The sequence below is a fragment of the Cyprinodon tularosa genome, unplaced genomic scaffold (genome assembly GCF_016077235.1).
Source record: "Cyprinodon tularosa strain WSP-4 unplaced genomic scaffold, ASM1607723v1 ctg546, whole genome shotgun sequence".
Lineage (NCBI taxonomy): Eukaryota > Metazoa > Chordata > Actinopteri > Cyprinodontiformes > Cyprinodontidae > Cyprinodon > Cyprinodon tularosa.
This window is the reverse complement of record NW_024039281.1, coordinates 329,713-341,917: the sequence shown is the minus strand read 5'-3', so window position 1 is coordinate 341,917 and position 12,205 is coordinate 329,713. Positions and strand designations below refer to the sequence as shown.

Sequence of the window (12,205 nt, the reverse complement as noted above, 5' to 3'; positions counted from 1 at the left end):
AAGTGCCTTTTTTCTTGAATTGATGTAAGTGAAATTTACATTTAAATATAATTCAATTTACAATACAATTCAATAAAGAAATAAATTGCATTGTCTTATTTCAAGTGCATAATATCTAATTATCTTATTTTAAGAGTAAAAATACTCATTTCATTGTCAAATAACCTTATTTACCTGCTCAAATTAAGGGTTAATGCACTTCATTTAAGACATTTTTACTCATTTTTAGATTGTTTTTGCAGTGTATTCAGGATCTATGGTGGAAAACTAAAGCGGTTCTGCCTTCCTCTTGTGTTCCTTATGGTCAAATTCAGTTTTCAAAATGTAATCTTTTACATCATTTGTATGGAGCATAGCAGGATTGTGGTAGACTCTTCCCTCACAGAAAAAATGGTGTCTAGTCAGTGTTTGTGTCTAGGTTCGTGCAAGAGTTTTCTTTAGGGAATAAACAGCCTTTGACTTACAAATTGGTATCGGTTAACTCATGACACAAATGATTGGTTGACTATACAGATGTTTTGAAGAAATCAATGAACCGGGGGGGGGGGGGGGGGGGGGGGGGGGGGTACTGTTACAAACAGCAGTGATGACCAAAGAAATTTTTTTTTGCCCTCTTTAACCAGTTTCCCTCCCACTGCTGTGAACCTGTAAGGTTTCATGCAGATACCGGTGATCTATCTAAATAGTACAAATCGTTAGGGACACTTCAGCCAAACTGTCAGGGGTTGCCATACACTGGAAATATCTCAAATTTAGTGCACTTACCCTTGATCTGATTAGATTAGATTCAACTTTATTGTCATTACACATGTACAGGTACAAGGCAACAAAATGCAGTTTAGGTCTAACCAGAAGTGCAATAGCAGCAAGTGCAGGATAAATAATGGTTCTATAAATACAGGACATGGGTTCTATTGAATGAGTATAGAGATGAATACCATTATAAACAAAATCTTACTAATAGATGAATATAATATATAGATCACTAGTGTTATGAACTAAATTTACAGCTGGATATGTACCGAATATAATATACAGCTGGATATTACTATTAAAAAAGGGTTTTTACAGTTATGTATAATAGCATATATACAGATGGGTTTTACTATAAAATGAATAAAGTTTGGACAGAAGCTATCTAAATTAAAGTGCAGTGGAAGTTAATTGCATATTACAGTTAAATTATTGCAAATGTATATGTAAACAATTGGTACTGTGAATAAACAGTCGGCAGTGCAAATCAATATTCAGTGGAGGTGAGTAGTGCAAGATGCATGTAAATTGTTTCAATAGTAACAGGAGTGCAGGTGAACATTAGAGTGTTGTAAAAAAAAAAAAAAGCAAAATGGAGCAGGTAAATACGATGATTTGCCAATAGAATGAGTATTTTTACCCTTAAAATAAAATATTTCGATAAAATGCACTTGAGAAACGACGTCGCAATTGTTTTTAAATGTAAATTGTCTTGTACCATTGACAAAATGTATCTTTTACCTTATCAATTCAAGAACAAATGCACTTATTTTAAGAAATGACTTATCTAGATTTTGATTTTTTTCCCAGTGTGATTGGTATCCAAATAGTGCTGATGGTAGGGATACGAGAAAGCAGGATGCTTCCCATTGGTAGTTCCTTTACAGATGTTTCTATCCTCCACACAGAATCTAAACCACAGGTGTCAAACTCCAATCCTTTGAAGGGTGGTATCCTGCACCTTTTGGATGTTTTTTGCTTAAAACACCTTAAACAATCAGGTTATCAGTTGATCTTTGCAGAACTTAAACAAAATGATTCAGGTGTTCAGGATCAGGGGTATATCAAAATGTTGGAAGATATTTGGCCCTATAGGACTTCAATTTGACACTCCTGATCAAGCTACATTTCCTGCAATTGTGTGACAAGGTGTAAAGGCACAGCCCACCTCACAGTGGAACAGAAAGACATGATTCATGTGTGTTATGACCCATGTCACACACCTTCATATATTTTGGGTTTTATAATGGTGAGCTTCAGCCGGTGATTACATTTGTGCAAGTTCACTTTTTGAGTTTTCTTTCCCCCACCGAAAGGCTGTATGCCCAATTTAACCAGCATCATCTGTGTGTTTGTCACCTGTGGAAAGCTAAAGGCTGTCTAGAATAGGCATGGCAATCAGGCCTTAATTTCTTACCCTGCCCTCAATGTGTTCTTACCACTGATCTCTATTCACTGGATTGCTGATTGCCGGAGAAAAGTGATGTATCCAGCCGGTATGTTGGTGGTACTCACTCCTACAGAGATGTGCAGTAAAAATGCATACGCATGTAGCATTTGACTGCAAACACAAGCAGTTAGCCGGCTGTAGGAAGTCGTTTCACAGGTAATATAGTCAGTGATTGTACTAACCACGAAAATCCATATATATGCCGAAAGTATAGTATGTAGTGTAACATTAGTATGGCTATCTCGGACCGATTCGGGCACATTGACGGAGTTATTGACGTGTCTAACATTAGAAAACAAAGTAAATAGAAAGTAATTCACTGTGAAATGTAATTCTTAAGTGGATGATGCTGCTGTTTTTGTAGTTGGTTGCATTTCTCATTTGAAAAAGTCATGTGCTGAAATATATTGCATGTTATGATGAAAAAAAAAGCAACTCAAACATTTTTAAAGGCAAACAGACGGTGCGTAAAAGCAAATGCATTAATTTAATGCACAATTTGCAATTAGGAAAATACTATAGCATTAACAGACGTGTACTTGTAATTCAGTCTTGATGTAAAATTTTGTAATTATATGTAATGTTATAAATGTTATAACAATGTCATCTATACATGTACATCATCACTTTAGCACTGTTGGCACATCTGTATTAAGCTAAATAAACATTCATTTTGTTGTGATGAACTTGTGTAATATGTTACACAAGTTCATCACTTGTGTAACATATTACACAAGTGATGGGGGGGGGGGACTAAAAGGTCCTGTTAAAATTAAAGTGTGAAAGATAGTTTTGTGTTTCACAATAATCGGGGACAAATTATCCAATACTGGCACATCTAAGGATTGTGGGAAACACTGGTTTCACAACTTGGACCAATAGCATGTTTTATTTTTTATTTTTTGTGAAGCCCAGAAATATCTGATCTTAGAGGTAGATATCTCAGCATAAGGAGCCGCCGTCAGCTGCATTCCTCTTTGTCTTCAACTGGCAATTCAGTTTTACTGACTTCCTTTAAGTAGGTGATTTTAATTGGAGATTTTTTTTTTAATCAACGCTTTAGCTGTAATTTGTTCCTAATTAACCTTGCAAATAGTTTCACCAAGTTTCGATGAATGCTTTCAGAGAGTTTGATTCATGGTTGAGACTTTTTTGACCAGTAAGCCAACATCTGTGTTGACCTCCAAACAAATTTAACATTGAAATTTGAGTTATTGCTGATTAAAGAATAAAATAAACATTTTGATCTTGGCCTGAAATAAACTGAACTGTAGAGACTTGGTTCTTCAATTTTTCTACACAAGCTGCAAACTCCAAATGTAGTTTTTCCTTAAAATGTGTTAAGTTACCATACTTTTCGAGCTTAATTAAAGGAAATGTTGATCCATTAGTGCTAACATTTCAAGAACCTGTGTATGAGAATGAACGCAGACCCAGTTTTCTGATTTGGAAATGACTCCATGGCAGGACAGCAGTCGATCTTAGCTTTTCATATTAGTTATTCGTTCCAAAAGAGAAAATACTTAATAAATCAGAGTTTTTTTCCCCCGTTTTGAGTGGCCAGAGCTATTTTCATAGCTGGCAATGAAAATATTGTCAATATTGACATAAACATGTTAAGGCCTTTTTTTGATCAAGGTAATGCTCTGCTTTTTCTTAGGCTTTAGACTTCTCTGTACAAGTTAGAGTACAGAATCTGTTAGCCAATCATAAGTCTAAATATATTTCCTTCAACTGTTTAAAGTTTCACTGTTTGAGTTTCACTTCTTCCAGTAGTGGATCAAGTACTCAACTATAGTACTTGAGAAAAAGTATTGATACTCATACTCAAAACTTACTCAACCACTAGTAAAAGTTACACAGTGAAACATCTCAAGTTAAAGTATTCAAGTACTCACTTTTGAAAAGACTTAAGTATTCGAAAGTACATGCATTTAAAAGTATTGAAGTATTCAAAAGTTCAATGTTCTAATATCAGTACATGTCTGCATAATTTTCAGAGTAAAGAACCTTTCAGAAACCACCTGATGTATTGAGGTATAGAACCTCCTGCTACAGATTCTACAGCACCTGGAAAGAAATTTAGCATCAAAAGGCCACAAAAATAAGAAAAGCGATTTTGATTATTTTAAAAAAAGCCAAAAAGAAATAGTCTTAATTCTTCTCACACTTTTACTGTGGAATAGACGTTTAAGTTTCAATCTATTACCACAAAGAAACAGCAAGTCTGATTTGAGAACTCTTCCTACTGAACAATTTGGCCACATGGCAACAACTAGCGGCTTCATAAAATATATAAACTACAAATAATGTCTGCCCAAAGTTTCTCACATTTGTGGAATTTTATGCAAATCTCTAAAACAGTGGTGTCCAATATCAGTCCTAAGAGCTGCTAACTGCTATGTTGAAATTGCATTTCAAGAAAGTAAAACAGCAACAGTGGATTACAAAGCTGACTGAGTTAAAAGGAACAATAAACTAGCAGCTTCCTAGAAATGTAATGGATAGAAAGTGCAGTGTTTGACTTTGAAATGTAGTGGAATACGCCTCTAAAAACTAACTCAAGTAAAGTAAAAATACTTAAATAAAATACTTAAATGTACTTTATTACTTGCAACCACTGACTTCTTCATACCCCTTTTCATTTTACAGCATGTTTGTATATGTTCAATTATTTTCAATCAATTCCTCAGCAATTTTTATAAAGTATGTCCTAGATATTTTCTGCTGATGGATCTTGTTTAAATGTTCAAATTCCAAAAAGAGAAGCTGGGCCTCAACAAAGCTGCCATCGTACCTTTGTGCCAAGTTTAGATTTAAAATATTTATCCCCTAATTTTTGATAACTAGATTTAAAGGTGAAGTTTAGTGCTTTCTTGACACACAGATATTTGTAGCTTTATTTGGATTAACCAACTTGCCAAATAAATAAATAATGATTATTTTTAAAGCGGCTCTGTGTTTCTTTTAGCTATTAAATTCCAGGTTTAGCGCCCCTAAGAAGACTGACAACACTGAAGAACACTCTGGATCAGCAGAATGAGACTTCGAGTTATCTGTAAAAACAAGGCCGCATTCACCGCTCTAGATTAAATCCTTCATCAGAGAAACATCATCACCATCAATGGTCACATATGTTTTGTTGCTTAGCAACAATATTTAACATAGCTTTGGTGTTTAAGGGGAGCTCATACTGCTTTAAATTGGCGATCGGGGTCACAGATCTCATTCAGCGACAGATTAGACCCTCATTCACTGGAAAAAATGAAATCTAGATAAGTAATTTTTTCTTAAAATAAGTGCATTTGCTCTTGGATTTGAGAGGTAAAAGAGACTTCTTGCCAATGGAACAAGACAATTTACACTTAAAATAAGAAAATCTTATAAATCTTATAAAATAAGAAAATCTTATTTTAAGTGCATATTATCTAATTATCTTATTTTAAGATAAAGAAGAGCAACCTACATGGGGCATTAACATGACATGTGCTGTATATTGACCTGAAAAAAATCCTTTAATATATCTTAAATAATTTGGGGGAAAATGTTGTACTGGTTTAAGGTATTTGTGCTTTCTACTGAACAGGATAGAAATATTTATACAGATATGACCGAACAGTCTCTCAACTATTGAAATCAGTTTCATTAGTAGAATGAGCAAAAGTTTCACTATACAATTTAAGAGCTAATGTTGAATCTAAAATAAAAGAAAATGCTTGAGAAATACCCCTGATCCACAGCTCTGATTTAGAATAAACAGCTGTATTAATCAAAGTTCTTAAGGAAACAGGGATTTTATTTCAAAGTGCAAACAGGTTTTATCTCCTTATGAGTTTTAAAAAAAACAACAGAATCTAACTGAGATGTTCTCTACAGGCTATGGGCCCTTTGCTAAACCTGGAACCAACCGGCTGCAGGCCACATTCATTGAAACCAATTAGCTTCTAAGTTCAGATTCCAGCTGTTGTTTCAGGTTGTCAGCTACCTTGGACCCCCATGAGTGAACGGTTCTACACTCAGAGGTCACCTGCTGGGAATGAGACTCAGTTATTGGCTCTAAAAGCAGCTCATTAAGATTTAATTGGACAAGCATCACCTGGAGCTGAAGCGTTTGGCAAGCTTCTTTGTCGATTGTGAGTCGTTGGTTTTCACTGGAAAGCGCTTTTCTTGTGGATGTCTTCTTCTTTGCATGTAGGTGATTTACCTCACCACCTCTGTATGCAGAAAATAATCTGAGTTTAATGACAGGCGTTTCTCTTTGTTCAGATATGGAGGCAGCCACACCTAACTTGCAGCATTCTTTCGGACTGGGCCCTCGAGGTCCAAACCCAAAGCTTGGATCTGAGCACACTGCTCCTGGTCCGCCTCGCTCTGAGGAGCAGCACCACAAACCCTTCTTCTACATACAGTCGTCGCAGCCTTACATGCCCGTTCAGGGTCTGCAGTGGCCTGTGGCCATGCCTGTGCCCATGTCTTACAACCCATATTATGGTTATCCCGGCTTAGGTAAGGCTCTGGATTTCTCTTTGACTGTTGACTTTGCTTTATTTGTGTTTTTATTAGCTCAGTTGTCTTACTATGCAAAATGATCTGGGTTATTTAAGGCAGCCAATGTATTAAATTTTACGAATGGCTTAAATCACAAACCTTAAAACCATTAGCTAACTCATCTTAAATGTATCATTCCATAACTGCACTGCTTAAGGGGTAAATGGAGTCACTTTTTTTAGTTTTATTAGAATTAAGCAAAGCTTTAAACTCTGGAATAATTCCTTAAGGGTTCAAAATCTACTCCAAGTGAGCTGATTTGTCTCCATGTATTTTACCCATTTTAATCCAAATTGTCTCATCAGTCATCTAACTTGATTCAGGTGTGTTTGGCCAAGGACACGTCTAAATGTTGTAGGACACTGATCTTAAGGATGGGAGTTATACACCTCTGACTTTTATGTTTGAAATTTATCAAGCATATTCTCTGTTCATCCTCTGGGTTTTCTTGGATAAAGTAGATTTTAACTTCTTGCTCTTATTAGTTTGCACCCTTTTTTTTTATTTTTTTATTTTATAACGATAGGACTAGAGAGACTTGATACTTTTCTTAGTAGTTTTTTCAGTTGTTCTAACAGTTTCTTTTGTTTGAGGTCAATATTGCCAAACCTGCAGAAAAGCAATTGGTGACACTCGGTTCTATGACTTGTGCAAAGCTTTCCTTTGTATTTATGTTGCATCAAAGACTGACCACTACATGTTAATTGGAAGGATAAGAATGGACGGAATCAAATGTTAAGAGACTAAATCACTTAATTTATTTTACTTGGACAATATGTCCTGAACTTGTAAGGAAATTGTATTTTCTTCCAGCATTGCCCTCTGGTAGTCATAGGGAAGATAAGGGAAACGTAAGCATGATTTTGATAAAATTGTTAAACTGTCAGCCTTCAAACAAAGTAATTGGAGCTTTTGCCAAAGTTCTCATCTATCTTTAGGACAGGTCATAATATAGGATGTGAAATTCAAGTCTTTAGATGTTAAATTCCTGCTTACTCTTATAAATGGTAAAAAATAGCTGCACGTAAGGAGTGGGAAAAACTCATTGTTTTAATGCACTCTAGTTTGCCCTTTCCTGCCTTAGGCCCCGTCCACACGAAGCCGAACCCTGGCCTAAACGCACACATTTTTCACCAAACCAGCCTCTCATCCATACGAAGCCGGCGTTTCGGGGTCTGTAAACGATCTTTTTTTTTATTAAGCCTTCAGAGTGGGAAGATTTTGAAACGCCGTTTTCGCATTTCCATCTTTAAGCTCTAACCGCATTTCTTTTTTTACACGCATGCGTCATAGCGTCGCCTCTAAACACGCATGCGCGACACAGTATCACAACAATGGCGCCGTACTGTGTTGAATGGTTGCTGCTCATGCTACTCACCCTGCTGTCGGGCTTACAACAGAATCTTCTTCTGGAATATCTCCAGGAAGAACAGAGCAATATCGACGACATAGTTCAGCACCTGAATTTGACTTAACCACGAAAATGGACCCACAGGGCCATTTTCCGGTTTTCCGGTTTGGTTGTTGTATAAATATTACTGCGCATGCCCAACATTTCGTTGCCTGTTTTCGCCTATTTTTGCTTTGGCACCACAGCACCACTTACAGGCCTGGCATACATTTTGCAGCGTTTTCATGCATTCGTGTGGTCGATCACATTTATTTTACGTCTCCGTCTTTACGACAAACGTTCTGGAAAATATTAGCGTTTCGTGTTTGTTTTGACTTCGTGTGGACGGGGCCTTAATCATGTCATTTTGATGCACATAGTGTAAAACATTTGTCATCTTGGCAAATGCTTTAATTTTTTTGCTGTATTTAAATGTCTGTTTTGTCTTGGTAAAGGGTTTGGCCTTCCAATGATGCCTCACTATCAGCAAAATCCCTATGTTGAGCCCCCTGGATTTGTTGTTCCTCATACCCACCTCCATTTGATGGACTACAGGCGCATGCTGAATCAGCAGTACTACCACACCATGGCCTACCATGCCCGCCGGTTCCGTTACCAGCACAACTCTGCGTCCAAAGAGATGACCAGCTCTGAGGTTCAAACTGAGCCACTTCTATCAGTTCATAGGACCAGTACCCCAAGGTCCAGCGAGTGCTCCACCAACAATACTCCTGGTGTCTCTACAGATCAGCTGCAGTCACCAGCTTTGACTGTACATTCAGAGGGACATTCTTCGGAGATCCAAGAGAAGGCATCCTCTTCAAACGCTGGGACTCCATCAAACAGCAGCTTTGTGATTCAAACTGAGGAAGTGAGGATTGAATGCTGCACCACACCAGTTGGACTCCAACTACTGCACTCTCATGAGGCTGCAGAAGTGTCCCACAGCTTTTCCCAGGATCTGGTCCAGTGTAGTTCTCTTACTCAAAGCGGTATCCTGCAGGATGAGGGGCTGGACCTTCCAGCAGACCCGTCTGAACAGAACCCAAAAGTTTGTCCAGACATCCTGTTAGTTGGTATGCCGCACACTGAGAAGGCTAATTCCCAAAAGCAGCCCAGAAACCAGGTGGCTTGTGTGATTGCAAACGAAGCAGGAGAGACTAGAAGTGATCAAGATTTGAGTTTGAACTCGAAGAGTTTTCACTTCAAAGTTGTACAGGTGCCGTTTGATCCAACATATTTGGACAAACTTAGGAAAATGGAATCTACAGTCTGGTCGGCAGAGGAAACCTTCATGACTTCGCCTGTGAGTGCTTCCAATAAAGCAATCAATGATTTACCTGCAGAAAAACCACCAGAAATGCTAATGTTGACTACAGAGGTTCCTACTGATGAAGTAATTCCTGTAAAAGAGATGCCTCCACTGGCGGAGGTTGAACTGGAGGAAATTATCCCCACAGTAGGAAGTATCGAAAGCATGTCCAACACCAATATCTGCCCTGGTACGTGTGATGTTCCACTTCCCGAGCTAACGAAGGCATCAGAGGTAACTCTTTCAACTACTATTCTGTTGGACAACTCCCCTCCTGAATCGGATGGAGAGCAACACCAGCATGAAACTACAAATGACCAAGATCACCAGGACACCTCCTTTGAATCTTTGCCTGCCTACCTTCCTTCCACCAGTTGGCTTTCTGACTTTGATCATAGCTATTACTGCAGAAAAATGCCACTACCTTCCATCAAGCAGAACAGACAAATTAGTCTTCATGGTCCAGAGGTTTCAAAAAGGAGAAGAAAGCTAGATTTGGATTATAAAGATCAACCTAATGTTCGGAAACCAAAAGAGAGGTACAAGCCTAAAGGCAAGGTGGATCGGCAAAGTATCTCTGACCACGAGTGCTGCCTGAGCAGAAATCTCAATGAGAACAGGTTCAGCTCTCGCAGGTCAAAGAATGAGCGTCTCTGCACAAGATGTACGACAAAACGAAGAATCAGCACGTCTCCTATTTCAGTTCGTGACGGCCGTACCTCTAAAAGGAAAGCTGTTCCCTTCCAGCAGTGGAATAATGTCCTACCAACATGTGAAGCGTGCAAATCGCACGGTAAGGGGCAACTCGTGAGAAAAAGTTCCAATCCGGATCTTTGCTCTCCCCACTACGGGCATGACACAGAGGGGGAATCCTCTGGGAACAGCTCATGCTGGACGGGACCCAAATGGAGGGTTGCTGGCAACTCTAAAAAACTTCAGGACATCAAGAGGCCGCTGGCATCCAGGCAGATGGTAACCAGAAGTCCTGCAGCAATCCCAGCGATGCTAAGGGAGAGGAACTGTGCTCATAAACCAGAACCACAAAACCAGTCTGTTGGTTGGGAAAGGCTGCGCCACTGTCCGCATGGGAACACCATCCAAGAGACTGACGAGAACTGCGCTGTTCCGGTGTCACTTGAGGAGAAATGGAGAAGCCTGGATCAGCTGTACCTGACGCACAGAGGGCAAACCGGTAAGTCAATGGTTTCAGAAAAAAGAAAAAAAAAAATCATGGGGCCATATTTGTTACTGCCTCAATTTAGATTTGTATTGGATACTCAAAGGCTGATTCTTGAAAAACCGTGGTTGCTGTGACTTCTAGATCTAGTTGTGCAGAAAAACTTTGAGCATTTTTGCTTTTTAGTTCAGTTTTTTCTGCGGTATGAGGAAAAACTTGACTTCATATTTCGTTGTCGGCCTGTCTTCCAGCAAAGAGGTCATGGAGGGATCCGACGCCCACCACTCGCAACGGTCGCTTCATGAAGGAGGCTACACTACAGCACTTTATTAATCACAAGAAAACTCAACCACTGTCACAAGGTTTGAGCTTGATGGTTTCCTTTTTTTAAGAACTTAGTTTAAACCTTTAATGATATTGGACTAAAATGAAATAAAGAAAACTAATGCTACAGTTCCCAAGTGTTTAAAGGCTACAATCAGTGCTTTGCACTGCTTTTATTTTGTTTTCGTCTGAGGCTAGACTATTGTCATTTGGAAATGTCTCTCATGGAAGAAACTGGCAAAGATGGGGGGGGGGGTGTTGTTCTTGGTAGGATATCTGTTTCGAAGATGCTGAACAAGTGTAAAACTGTCTTCATCCTCACTGCATCACTGGTATACATGAATCCTGGATTGCTTCAATATAGAATTACTAAATTGGATTAAATTTGAAGAACTTTTTACAGTTGGGGGTGGGGGAGAGGGATTTAATTGGATGATTTGGTGCATTTGCATTGTTCAGCAATGCATCTAGATGCATGTTGGTTGCATATTAAGTCTTGTTAAAATGTGAAATAATTCATTTTAACTTTTTTTTTCTTCTCTTCTGCAGGAACCTACACAACAGAAACAAGATGCTGATTTGCACAAGAGCACAACTCAACTGAGCACAACCAATGTTTTTAAATGATCAACACTTAAATTATTTGGCACTTTATTCAAGTATGTAAATAAGCACTATGTCCACTATTTATTGTGACTAAAATAAACACAGATTTCATAGTTTTTGCAAACGGTTGTTCTGAATTTGTCCATTGGAGGGAGCCATTTCTTAAGCCATCACCACAATAGAACATTTCACTTTTTATTTTTTAAAGAACCTGGATTATTAAAATTGGACACTGTCTCAGTTAACAGTTGAGGGGTGGGTTTGTGTGTTTTTTTTTTTAGTTTCCACCTCAAAAGACGAGTAGAATGGAAATAATGCTACGTTAACTAAACTGTGACCTTTTAAGAATTGGTACAAAGAAAAGACAAAAGTAGAAAGATCATAATTTGGAAAAAAAAATATTAGAGTGAACTAGAATAACATTGTATGCAAATTCTAGTTAGGCATTTCTCTAAACCGCAAAAAGCCCTTCCAGCAAGAATCTCTGTTCCTTGCCTTCCGAATGGCTCAGCATACTTGTGTAGAAAGGTCATGAGAAGCGCCTTAATTGGATTATTAAAAAGCAAAACCCACTGGCACATGTACTCTAAACTATTCAATAAAGGAAATGTCCTAATCTTTAAATTCCTGATAAAACTGGGTTGT

General features: G+C 38.2%; 1 protein-coding gene across 1 annotated transcript; it reads left to right on the top strand.

Annotated features, from left to right (window-relative positions):
* The first annotated feature begins 6,471 nt into the window (after positions 1–6,471).
* On the top strand, positions 6,472–11,684 carry LOC119796376 (bucky ball-like). Its single transcript, XM_038304885.1, has 4 exons — positions 6,472–6,709; positions 8,597–10,645; positions 10,882–10,992; positions 11,504–11,684. The coding sequence occupies exons 1-4, from the start codon at positions 6,472–6,474 to the stop codon at positions 11,530–11,532; spliced, it is 2,427 nt and encodes an 808-aa protein (XP_038160813.1). The 3' UTR covers positions 11,533–11,684.
* The last annotated feature ends 521 nt before the right edge of the window (positions 11,685–12,205 follow it).

Excerpts from the sequence above, each read along its gene's own strand:
- LOC119796376 (XM_038304885.1), top strand. The coding sequence starts at position 6,472 with ATGGAGGCAGCCACACCTAACTTGCAGCATTCTTTCGGACTGGGCCCT. Across the intron at positions 10,646-10,881 it reads GACGCACAGAGGGCAAACCG|CAAAGAGGTCATGGAGGGAT; the intron begins GTAAGTCAATGG and ends CCTGTCTTCCAG. Across the intron at positions 10,993-11,503 it reads AACTCAACCACTGTCACAAG|GAACCTACACAACAGAAACA; the intron begins GTTTGAGCTTGA and ends TCTCTTCTGCAG.